At 42.7% G+C, this 12,373-nt stretch overlaps 1 protein-coding gene across 1 annotated transcript; it reads left to right on the top strand.

Annotated features, from left to right (window-relative positions):
* Nucleotides 1-3,572: 3,572 nt before the first annotated feature.
* On the top strand, nt 3,573-11,916 carry ALDOB (aldolase, fructose-bisphosphate B). The gene is made up of 8 exons (XM_060101026.1): nt 3,573-3,684; nt 4,481-4,692; nt 5,715-5,769; nt 6,714-6,874; nt 7,769-7,852; nt 8,727-8,901; nt 9,306-9,505; nt 11,821-11,916. The coding sequence occupies exons 1-8, from the start codon at nt 3,573-3,575 to the stop codon at nt 11,914-11,916; spliced, it is 1,095 nt and encodes a 364-aa protein (XP_059957009.1).
* Nucleotides 11,917-12,373: the final 457 nt, after the last annotated feature.

The following is a 12,373-nucleotide window of genomic DNA, read 5'->3' as shown; positions in this document are numbered from 1 at the left end:
GTGTTCAAAGGCTCCAAGGATCAGGCTGTTCTAGAGCATCTCACTGTACTTAACACTGTGGCATCAGATATGTAACGAAGCTGTCGGCATCTTCCTGCATCTGTCTATAAAAAAGTGCTGCATGCAGTGCCTGACAATCATGGGCTTTCAGTGAATAAGCCCTTCACGTCTTCTTGAAAATCTGTCTGCCTTGTACATGGAGAAGCAAATGGATTTTCTACTCCCTTATATTTCTCCAGGAGTTAAATATTGGTATTTTACAAATTATTATATTTTCACAGAACCTCTTCAAAGAAGGCAGAAAGAATTATACTATAGGATTTCATCTGTTATTCTGCTAAAGAAGGATTGGGAAAAGAATTCCAAGTCATAAGCCAGTAGCATGTGATTTACAGTCCTGAAACATCACAACTTAGATGGGGCATCAGACGTATTCTTCCTGGGCCTCAATTTCTTTATCTCTAAAGTTAGCAGGGTTGATACAGATATCTCTGAGATCACTGTAGCTCTGTTTTTCTGTGGTTGCCCTCTATTCATATATGTTTGTACTCGCAACCTTCTCCCAGATTTGCATATATATCAATATTACCTCTTAATATGTTATGTATAGTAAATAATGTAATATATAAACTTACTCACTGAGAAATCAAACATTACAAAAAATTCATAAAGTGAACTGTGAGTCACCCCACCCTGTTTCATTCCCCAGGAGTAACCTCAGTGTGGTTATTATCTGCTTATATAGACCCGTGAACAGTATGTGTGTATTCCATTTTTTTAATTAAAAAAAGGGTGATATTATGTATTGCATACTTTTCTGAAACTTGCTTTATTTTTTTACTTAATCATATAATGTGAACAACTTCCTGTCACACTTTTTAAAAAGTTGACTTGAGACCTCAGTAAACAGAGGCTTAGGGGCACAGAAATCATTCTCTATCATTGCCCACTTCCAGCTGGCCTCCTCTCTTCCAGTGGTGAACAGTGGCCTGTGACCCTGTTTTATGATTAACAGGAAAGCAGCATTTGTGCTGATGTGGTACAGAACTTTAACCCCCCTGTAGAAGTTTAACTTCTCATAAACAGTATTTGTTCAGTTTGACCTTTTCTCTGTTTTTCTTTTCTGGTTGAGTCAGCACACTCAGACTGAAGAAAATAGCTTGGTAGTAAACAGAAATATGGAAGTCCCTTAGGCAATTACTTTTTTAAATTAAAAAAGAGAGATACTGATACCTGACATCTTCATAATGCATTATAAAGCATCTTCATGTTTATCATGCGATTTAACACATATATTCTGAGCAACTACAATGAGCAGGGTGCTCACAGGTTACATGTGATCCATTTGGCAGTGAGACAACCAGAGCAGATATTATAGCCATTTACTCCATAGTAAGCTAAGACTCAGAGAAGTTACCACTCTGCCCATGGTCCCAGTGAAGAGGAGGCAGAGCTGGCCCTTGAGCCCAGGTCTGTCTGATCTACTTCTATGTGAACGTGTCAGATATTTATGAGCTGGTAATGTGATGTGGGGATAATGATCCACAGCCCAAGGATTTTGGGTACTCTGGGGGTGTCATCAAGGACATTAGAGTCATCCAGAGGCCAATTCCTTTCACCAGTCTCACTCTTCACTTGAAAGAGGGAGTACTAGTACTGCCCTTTATCCCAACTTCGTGCCTTATTAGCTATTTGTCCTTGGACAAATAATTAAACTGTCTTATATTCTTTCCTTACCTATTATATGGCATAGGGTGGGGGAAGGGGGAAGTCTGACTACCTTTTGAGATTATTGTGAGGAATAAATTTTATAGTGCATGTAAAGCGATTAGCAGAGTGCTTGGCAATAAATGATCATTTGCTATTATTGGGCTATGTTTTCCTTTTGTTTCATTAGGAAACATCATTATTTTTTTTGGTAGTTGTCAATTCCTTTGTGCAAATATCTAAACTGAGAGAGAAAATGTGTACTTTGGCCTGAAGGTTACCAACCTCAGGTTGGCTTTTATCTGCCATGAAGATCTGGTAGTCAGGTCCAAAGCTAACAGTCCCTGACTACAATTTAGGAATTAATATATAAACAGAAGAAATACTGTCTTCAGTTGGCTGGGATGTGAAGGGCCTTGGAAAATCATCTTCTTTAGAAATCATTGCCCACTAACCTGTCCTGGTACCCCAATGACAGCATCGTGGTTCCATTCCTTGGGGTTAAGTATTGAAGTTTGAGTAGCCACAGTAAGAGCGCCATTAGTCATACTGTCTCAGGAATTAGTTCAGTAACCATTGACTTCTCATATCAAGGGACAGAATTCTGAGAGCCTGCCTTGAAGGGATACAGAAAATGTGAAGAAATCAATTTGCCATGAGAAGGAGAACTGGGTGGGGGACTCTGCCTCATCCTAGCTGGGACCTTGGACAAGTCAGTTAACTTCTTGGAGTCTTAGCTTGTTCATTAATTAATGAAGATAATACCTGTCCTGGTTACCTCATTGTCGAATGGATCGAAAGAAAACTGAGGTGTCCCTTGGCTTCCAGAAAGTAGAAAGCAGACACGGCATCTACCCTGTATATGAGTGTATGAGGGGAGAGGAGACTGGGGAAAGGAGGAGGCCACAGGGTTGGATAGGAAATTGCTCAAGGTAATCTTTACTACCATTTTTTTTTCTTTGATAATCCAACCTATGCAAAACCATTCTTTCTACATCCAAGATAAGAGTCCTGTGAGCTTGCATTTTCAAGACTAGCCCAAAGTGGCAGCCGAACAGGAGCGATGATCCCCTTCAGATGACCACTGCTAAGAGCTTGCTTGGGTAGGGGATCTTTGAGCCAGTCTCTCCTTGCTAAAGCAGTGAAGCTGCGAATTACTGGAGCAGGAATCAACGTATGACATCAGCATCCTTAGAGCTAATGGGAATCTCCAGCCCAAAGATGCTTAGGGAAAATCCTGTGCATCTGCCCCAAACGGTCTCATAGGTGGTTGAATATAAGAAAAAGGAGACACATCCCACCCTCTGTGTCTCAAAGTTGAAGGGAGGTTAAATTCAAGGGCAAATAGTGGTTTCTCCTCTCAAGCTTGCTGCCTAGAGAATACTCTGGGGGGACTACAGGCTAACAGAGCAAAGTGAGGAATGGCCGCAGAGGCTGAAAGCCTCACTGTCCTGGCCTCAAGCCATCCAACCCCTGATGGTACCAGGAATCCATAGAATAAAGAGATAGTCAATTACTGCCATGCCCTCTATTTGTCAGATTTAAGTGGATACTCATTAGCTGGTTTGGTCTCAGGATCAGTGATCCCAAAAGTTTTCTGAAAGGCATTCTTTTCAGGATCACCATGAAATTTGTCATCCCACCTTCATCCATTATGGCTAATCGCAACTACTTAGGCTTAAGGGGGAAAAACCCAAAACAGAATAGACCTCATTTGTTTAGCCAGTTGTGGAAATGGGCCAGAAATGTCAGAGGGGCCTATGGAGCTTTTCTGCACACCTACTGTCTTGGTCATGAGTCCATTTGAGCGACCCACAGTTCTGTTCACAACTAACTCTCCTGCACTCTTTTCCAGACCTGTCACCATGGCCTACCAATTTCCAGCCCTCACTTCAGAACAGAAGAAGGAGCTCTCAGAAATTGCCCAGCGCATTGTTGCCAGTGGGAAGGGGATCCTGGCTGCAGATGAGTCTGTAGGTGAGTGCAAGAAACATCACACAACAACCATACTCTTGATTCTACACTTAGCAAAGGCAACTCGATAATCATATTCTCTTTCCTCTCAGAGGAAGTAAAGGTTTATATACACAGGAGTGGGAGCAGAAGACTCAGTAAGCATAGACCTTTTGCGTCTTGTCATTCCAGAAGGCAGATTTCTGAAGACCAAGCAAACAGTCTCAAGCCCTCCATTTTAAGACCCCCTTGCCAGGGATCATTTGAATCCAAGCTGTAACAAGGCCAGGAGCTCAGTAAGCAGGATGAGACCTCTGCCGCTAATGAGAAGTCAGTGTAAAGTCAGCCAGGGAAGGGCAGTGAGAGCAGGGAAACGTCCACATCAGGAACAGGGCAGCGCTTGTGACTGAGAGCAGCTCAGGATGGCACACGGGAGAGCTGTGGTGGCCTGCATGGCCCACCATAAAATTATAGAAGCCAGAGAGGCCAAGAGCCTGCCCTACCCCTCCTTCCACTGTCTGTGTATCCAGTCAGATCCGGGCTGGACCAGAGAGGCCTGAGGGCCGTGCAGCCCCACTTGGACCCTATGGTAGCTTCCACCCTGACCCTGACATGACCAGCCCATGCACTTCCTCATCAGCATCCTGACAGCAACAACAGTCTTTCCCTGGGGAGACAAAAAAACGAGGCAGGAGCTTTGATGATCTGAATAAAAAAGAGAGTGTTGCTGTCCATCCTGGTGAGGGTCGCTAGCTGGCATGGAGGAGGGCGGCAGGGAAGCCCTGGCTTGCTCCTATGCTGCCTTTACTCGCCCACACAGGCACCATGGGGAGCCGCCTGCAGAGGATCAAGGTGGAGAACACTGAAGAGAACCGCCGGCAGTTCCGCGAAATGCTCTTCACCGTGGACGATTCCATCAGCCAGAGCATCGGGGGCGTGATCCTTTTCCATGAGACCCTCTACCAGAAGGACAGCCAGGGAAAGCTGTTCAGAGACATCCTCAAGGAAAAAGGGATCGTGGTGGGAATCAAGGTGAATACATCTCGCTCCCACCTTACCACAGGCCCACTCCCAACACAGTGGCTGGGTCAGGGCCACTCTCATCATCTAATTGCTCTTCTCCTTTCCATCATCACCTTCCCACTGAGAACCAGATCCTCTTCTAGACCTTTCCAGTACCCTCTTCCTTCAACCATTTTTCTACAAGGTACTTAATCTCTTTGTGTCTCAATTTTTTTCATTTCTAAAATGGGAATAATAGTACCTTCCTCATCAGGTTCTTATAAGGATGAAATGAGTTTGTAAAACAGTTCCTGTCACACCCTTATTATTTAGTTCATGATAGCTGTTACTGTTAAAACACTTACTGTTCTATTGTAACTGGGTCTTCCAAAACGACGTGAACTCGAGTGATCGTTAGTATTTGTCAAGTGCTTACAACTCCAAGCACTCATTTACTCCTCCTCACAACCTCTGGAAGTAAACTCAGTTATTATCCCTATTTTAGAGATGAGGTTAGAAAACAGAATTACAAGTAGTATAATTTGCCCACAGCAAGGCAAAATTTTTGGAGCCAGTTCAGGCCCAGACTGTCTACCTCTTGGGCTCATGACCTTAGCCTCTGTTATGCTGAGGGTAGAGGCTGCATCCTTATTCTTCTTATCTCCTGTAATAGCATAGGGCTTGGCATGTACAGTGCTCAATAAATGTCTCTTGAATAAATGAATGAATAATTTAAAGGAAGTGGCTCTTATATGGCACCTCTGCATCTCAGGTACTATGAGATTACTTCTTACTTTCCAAGCTCCAGCCCTGTGCTTTCTACACTTTCCCTCCTCTTAGGGTTGACAGTCTTACATTGGTTCTTTCCAGGTAACTTCCCTTCTGCTGTGGACTGAGTTGTGTCCCCTCAATGCCTAATATACAATACCTTCCTAATTCAACTCCTTGGTTTGTGAAAGATGAGAACTAATATGTAGTACCAGGGGCTCTGCTTGTGTTTTACTGGGATACCTGACACCTGCTAATTACTTGTTAATTATTTATATTCACAGTTAGACCAAGGAGGTGCTCCCCTTGCAGGAACAAACAAGGAAACTACCATTCAAGGTAAGGACATTGCCCACTGATATGAATCATGCCAGTATATGCCAGAAATGAAGGAAGCAAAGAAGTGATTGAGGGAAAACAAAATATGAATTATCACACTGGTTTTAGAGCCACACACCTGTGCTTCAGCCCCAGCTCCTGTATTTAGTAACTGTGTGCCCTCAGGCTAGTCACTTAAATGTTCTGAGTTTCAGTTAAAATGGGATAACAATATCTACTTTGCAGAATAATTGTGGGGATTAAATTAGACAATGCACATAGAGTGCTTATCACAGTGTCTTGCACAGAGAAGATATTTTATACTTGGGAATATTATTTTAGAAAAATCTAGCAGCAGTAGAGAGGAAAGAGTCCAAGCTGTGGGACCAGATATGCTTGGGTTTGAATGCTGCTTCCCTCACTTACTGCTTAGATAATTTTGCAAGGTACATCACTGCCCAAGTAGACAAGTATAAACCATAGCATTGGATCAGCTAAGCAGAATTTGAATCCCAGCTCTGTCAAACTTGGTGAAGTTACTTTACTTCTCAGAGCCTCAGTTTCCAAATCTGTAAAATGAATATACAACTATGAAGGTTGTGTAATATGACTATTAGGTCATAAACAATATAACAACTATTAGGTTTGTTATGATTATTAAATGAGATAAGGTGTGCAAAATGCCTAGAATCATGTCTTGGAGCAAAGTAAGTGCTAAATAAATATTAGTTCCCTTTATTCTTCTTATCCAATATGTATTATATATCAAAACCATATTTATTAACCCAGGTCTTTTGGCTCAGTACTGGGATGTTTATTTCTTTGCTGGATGTAATGTTTCTTTGCCTGGATGTCTTGGGTCCTCAAGCTGTATGACTGAAAGCTAAGCCAAGGGTGAACTTCACTTTATCAGCAGCCCCAGGGGTCAGGGGTGCAAAGAAGCCTTTCTCTCTCGTGACTTGCAGGGCTTGATGGCCTTTCTGAACGCTGTGCTCAGTATAAGAAAGATGGTGCTAACTTTGGGAAGTGGCGTGCTGTGCTGAAGATTGGCAACCAGTGTCCGTCCCACCTTGCTATCCAGGAAAATGCCAACACCCTGGCCCGCTATGCCAGCATCTGTCAGCAGGTGCTTTTCCTTCCCCTTGGGCTAAAATACAGGAAGTGAAAGCTTTCTTCAAAGCCTGTCTTTCTAATTTTACTGTAACCACACACGATCCCCCTCCTTTTCTCTCACCAGTATATCCTGATGGCATTTTTCACTGCTTGTACTAGGTGTAGTAGGGTAAGATTTGGTTCCACAAGTCAACTATGAGTCCAAAAGGCAAATGCCATCAAGTGTAGCCCTCTACCAGAGCACTGTAAGCTGAGTCTTAAAAGCATAGGCTCTTGAGGGCAGGGCATCTGCTTGTCTATGCTCCACCGTGTCCAAGGACATGGTCCTCTTAAGTGCCCAGCTCAAGGGTGACAGCTTTGATCTGGTCCCAATTCAGATAATTTCTTGGAGGATGGTAGCTTGATGCTAAAGTTTCCAACATATGTTGAAGTGTCTCTGGGATCCAGGTTAAGTCTGATTTGCTTGTGCAGGTGCTATGCTGAGGTTACCTGAGTTCTGGGTACCTGGAGCTTCCCAGTCAGAACTGTAAACTCTGCTTGAATTCCTTAGTTAACTCATACCAGAGGCATCTTTATTAGTGATTTAAGCTTGACGGCCCCAAAAGGGTGACAGCTAGGTTCTGATTTAGCTAGATTAGTCTCTAGAATAAGATATAGAAATTAAGAAAATAAATTGAATTTATTTTACCCCATTTCCAGGAAAACTTTTTTCCCTCACTGTTCTTTTTTGGCTAAGCCACAAATGCTTACTAGACATCCCATTAAATTTCATTGCCTTTAAGTCACCTATATGGTATATCTCCATAAGAGCTTCAACCTTGTACCAATTACAACTGTTAAATATCTTCTTAAAGAAAGGATCCTAGTGAACAGAGCTTCATTCTGTCCACTCCTTTTTCCTTTTTAGAATGGGCTAGTACCCATTGTTGAACCAGAGGTAATTGCTGATGGAGACCATGACATGGAACACTGCCAGTATGTTACTGAGAAGGTAAGTCTTAAATATAAAGGTCCCAATGCCAGTTGAAAAATCTGTTTTAAACAACAGTTTTTACTTAACATATATCAGCTATTATATATGAGGTATTCTACAGTTAGAATCACTGTGTAGCATTCAGAAGGTAAAGAGGTATTATCAAACCTTGTACTTTTTTGGGCACATGGTACACTCCTTATGAAAAAGCACAGGATCTGCATTACCAAGATTAGGGTTTGAGCATCCATGTTCCCAGCTGTGGGACCTGGTGCAAGTCATATTGTCTTTTTGGACCTCACTTCCATTATGTTTAAACTAAGAAACTTTAAAATAAGCTGAGGCTCCCATGAGACAATATAATTAGAAAGTAATTTTTTCACATGTGACTTTCTAAATTAGCCACAATATATCTGTAAGAAAGTAAGAGAGTCCTCAGTTTCTCTACTTGCATAATGAGGTGGACTGAAATGAGATCTGAAAGCACTTGTGTCTCTAAAATGTTTATTTTTATGATCACTCAGCTTCTATGGGGATGGAGAATGGAGGCCAGTTTACATGTCCCCAACTAACTAAATTAAGTCAGGTTTGACTGACCAAAGGGAGTAATGGGAGGGAAGGAGTGAAGGGCCTCTAGGAAGCAGAGCCATGCTGGTAGTCCATGCGGTGAGCAGTTAGGGGAGGGGCAGCAGGGACAGGCCAACTTGGCTGTGCTCAGTGGCTATGGTTTGCAGGCATTACCCTGACTTAGCCTAGGGGCTAGTTGGGAAGCTTTGGCCAAGTAACATATGGGAATTCCTTCACCCTGCGTCCCTGCAGTGTAGAAGTGTCAAGGTCAGGTAACTCTGCGGCTGGCTCTAGGTTTCACCTATTTGGGCCTCTTGTCCTTCAGGTCCTGGCTGCTGTCTACAAGGCCCTGAATGACCATCATGTTTACTTGGAGGGCACCCTGTTGAAGCCCAACATGGTGACTGCTGGACATGCCTCCACCAAGAAGTATACTCCAGAGCAGGTGGCAATGGCCACTGTCACAGCTCTCTACCGTACTGTTCCTGCAGCTGTTCCTGGTAAGGTTTTCTTTCTTCTCTAACTTGAGGTATTAGTCCTTATTCTTTGAAGGAGTGCCATAAGCATTTGCATTTGTCCAGCAGTAGTCTGCTTCCAGCCATGAAACAGACCTCTGATATCTCACATGCAGCCAGCACTTCCCTCTCGAACTCCGTGATACCACCTATGCTGAGTCTGTCCAAATGCACACAATCCATTGATTTCCTCAACATTTCACTGCCCTCTTATTTACTAAAGCCCTTCTCTCCTTAGTCCAACTAGCTTCAGCAAAGGCAAACTAATTTCTCCAACCTAGTCCCATGCAAATCAATTGGAGGAAAGATTGAGACATTACATTTCTTTCAGGCTCCTTGCTTGCTTTTTCAAGCAGGGTACATACTGGGACTGGCTTCTCTCCTTCCAGGCATCTGCTTTTTGTCTGGTGGCATGAGTGAAGAGGATGCTACTCTCAACCTCAATGCTATCAACCTTTGCCCTCTACAAAAGCCCTGGAAACTAAGTTTCTCTTATGGACGGGCCCTGCAGGCCAGTGCACTGGCTGCCTGGGGTGGCAAGGCTGCAAACAAGAAGGCAACCCAGGAGGCTTTTATGAAGCGGGCCCTGGTAAGATGCTACTACCTCTTATCTACTTGATCAAGTGGAGACTTGGGGCCTGCTTGCATTGCTTTCTTCAGGCCACGAAGGTATCTCCAGAGAGTTGTCTACCACGCATTTTCAAATGTGGCATTAGAGCTGAGTAGGACGGTTAAGTCTGCAGAGAGTTTTGAATTATCTGCACTGGTAGTATGGTTGATGATGGTAGATTGAAGGACGGTTTCCACAGAGGCACTTTAGAGGGAAGATGAGAGGGCCAAGGAATGAACCTGGGGCACGTTTCATTTTGGGAAGATGAAGAGGAGAAGCCACCAAGACAAGCAGCAATAATATATTAAGATGAACCAAGGATTCTGGGAACAAACAGAATGAAGTTTCAAGGGGTCAATAACAATACGCTACAAAGAGGTTAAAAATTAAGGCAGAGAAAAGACTGATACTGTTATTGAGGGGCATATCAGTGACCCTCAACAAAACAGGTTCAATAAAGGAAAGGTGCCCATTCATGACGCTTGTCAGGAAAAGACACAGAAAGGTTACCAGGAACAATGAGGACAAAAAAGGGGCTTATTTAGCTACTAACATTGCTTTCTGAATACCTACTAGGAGCCAAGCACGGGGGTGAACAAAGCAGACACAGCCACTGCCTTCAGGGAGCTTAGAGTTGAGCCAGATAGGAGACATTGTCATGTTTAACTGTAAAGCAGAAGGAGCCAGAGGGGAGATTAAAGATTAGAAGAGGACAAGGACTTAGAGGAAACAGTACTGCATGAGACTAAATATTAAATATGGGTGGCGGAGTAGGTCTTAGAAAGAAGGGAGAGAGAGGAAAGAAGAAACAGAATGGGTTTGGAATCAGGTCTGTAGAGGTGGAGAGATGCAATGGTTGATCACTGATTACAGGTGAGGGCATCTGTTGAGAATGATAAGGGTATGGAGATTTCAGTCTTTACAGTGGGGAACTTGGAATAGCTGTTGAAGTAGTTGCTAGGAGATCGACCAGAGGTTATGGCCAAGCATCAAGCAAGATGCAGCTGAAATGATAGTTTGTGGTACATTAACTTAGATCCTGAATGTCCCTAATAGCTCTCTTATGCATGTAGCAAGATTCAGATCAACCTAAATGGGAAAGAGCAGGGTTGAAGAATCCAAGTTTTACAGGGAGATGAAACAGTACCAAAATTTGAGTGACAGCCTTATTCAGCTTGCTGATGACAGAGGAGACTGGGCAAGGAATCAGGTGTAGCCAGAAGTTTGATGATGAGGCACTAAAGGAAAGGAAGGGTACAGAGAAGCTAAAAAAATCATCTCAGGGGCACAAGAGAGGTGTGAGATTTTACAGTAGTGCTTTATCTTATGATGGATATGGCTGTGCTGGTGTGTGGCTGATGAGGGGGAAGCTAATATAGCTAATAGGATGGAGGGATTATGAAAGTAAGGCTCAAAAGGGTCATCCACACAGAAGAAGGGATGCTGAGTTTGTCATCTAGAGCTGCAGTTCTCAAACTTGAGCATGCATCCGAATCACCTGAAGGGTATGTTAAAACGCAGGTGGCTGGACCCAGCGACAGAGTTTCTGATTCAGAAGCTCTGGGGTCAAGGTAGAGAATTTCCATTTCTAACAAGTGCTTAAGTCCATGAAACCTAACTTTGAAAATCACTGTAGATGTAGAAATAAGTCCTGGAGAGATCGGACAATAGCAACAGTGACTTGAAGACAGGGTACTGCTAAGTGGCATTTGAGGATTATTACAGGTTTCATAATTCTTAACTCACCTTCAGTTGGAATTCACACAGGGTATCAAATGATATTATGATAACAACTACATAAAAATTATATATTCTTACGGACAAATATAGGTAGAAAATGGAAAATGTATTAAAAAAATTTTTTTTTCTTATAGTAAAGCTTTAGCTGCATCTGCTTGATGCTTGACCTTATGTCTGGTCAGTTTTCTAGCAGAATATTTCAACTATTCCAAGGTTCCCAAATTGGGACTGAAATTTCTATTTCCTTAGCACTATATGAGTGAGAAGTTTCTTAACTTGAATTTCTAGTACTGTTGTTGCAATATTGTTAGTACTAAAAAGAAACCTTCTCAGTAACACAAACTTCAGGCTTGCCTGAGAAATGCTCAGAAAACTGGGATAAAAAAAGGAAGTAACATTATAGAAGGAAAGGAATGGTATCAGCAGCAATATTTAGCAAAATCACTGTACAGAGAAAACTCACATGAAGGTGAAGCTGATTTCAAATGAGAAGCAAAGAGGGTCAAGCAGAGGGTTGCTCTAACTCGGTCTCCTCTATCACACTTGTTTTTTAGGCTAACTGCCAGGCAGCCAAAGGACAGTATGTTCACACGGGCTCTTCTGGTGCTGCTTCTACCCAGTCGCTCTTCACAGCCTGCTATACCTACTAGAATCTGAGGCCGACCAGCCAGGCTCTGGCGCTTCTAGGTGTCTTGGTAGGAGGGCAGAAGGGAAACAACAACCTTTCGACTGACCCTGGAAATTAGACAAAATTAGGTTGGAACTACTGGAAACACAATGTATGTTAAGTTCTTAGACACAAGGAAAAAAATCAGTTATTGAAACCTAAGTCTGAATATCAAGGATCTGATGAAATTTCACACAGTGATTTCCTTACAACACTTCCAGCTCCCCATGGCCCACAGTATCCATCAAAGAAAAGAATAAACTTTAAAACAGTATCAACTCTCCATCCAAATAACCAAATGAGACATCTCATAAGCTGAGTGCAGAGAATTGTGTCTTATTAAACAGTCCTAGCAGTGGTAGGTTATGAAGGAGACAGCTACAACCAAAAAAGAAATAAAATGTTTTACAAACCTTCAGTTTGTATCAGGTTTTACTTTC

The sequence above is a fragment of the Mesoplodon densirostris genome, chromosome 6 (genome assembly GCF_025265405.1).
Source record: "Mesoplodon densirostris isolate mMesDen1 chromosome 6, mMesDen1 primary haplotype, whole genome shotgun sequence".
NCBI lineage: Eukaryota > Metazoa > Chordata > Mammalia > Artiodactyla > Ziphiidae > Mesoplodon > Mesoplodon densirostris.
Note: the sequence above shows the minus strand (reverse complement) of the source record. Positions and strands in the feature narration are given on the sequence as shown.

Bases quoted from the DNA above. Each gene is read 5' to 3' on its own strand.
- ALDOB (XM_060101026.1), top strand. From the start codon at position 3,573: ATGGCCTACCAATTTCCAGCCCTCACTTCAGAACAGAAGAAGGAGCTC. The intron at 7,853-8,726 runs GTAAGTCTTAAA...CTTGTCCTTCAG, and splicing joins GCCAGTATGTTACTGAGAAG to GTCCTGGCTGCTGTCTACAA. The intron at 9,506-11,820 runs GTAAGATGCTAC...CTTGTTTTTTAG, and splicing joins CTTTTATGAAGCGGGCCCTG to GCTAACTGCCAGGCAGCCAA.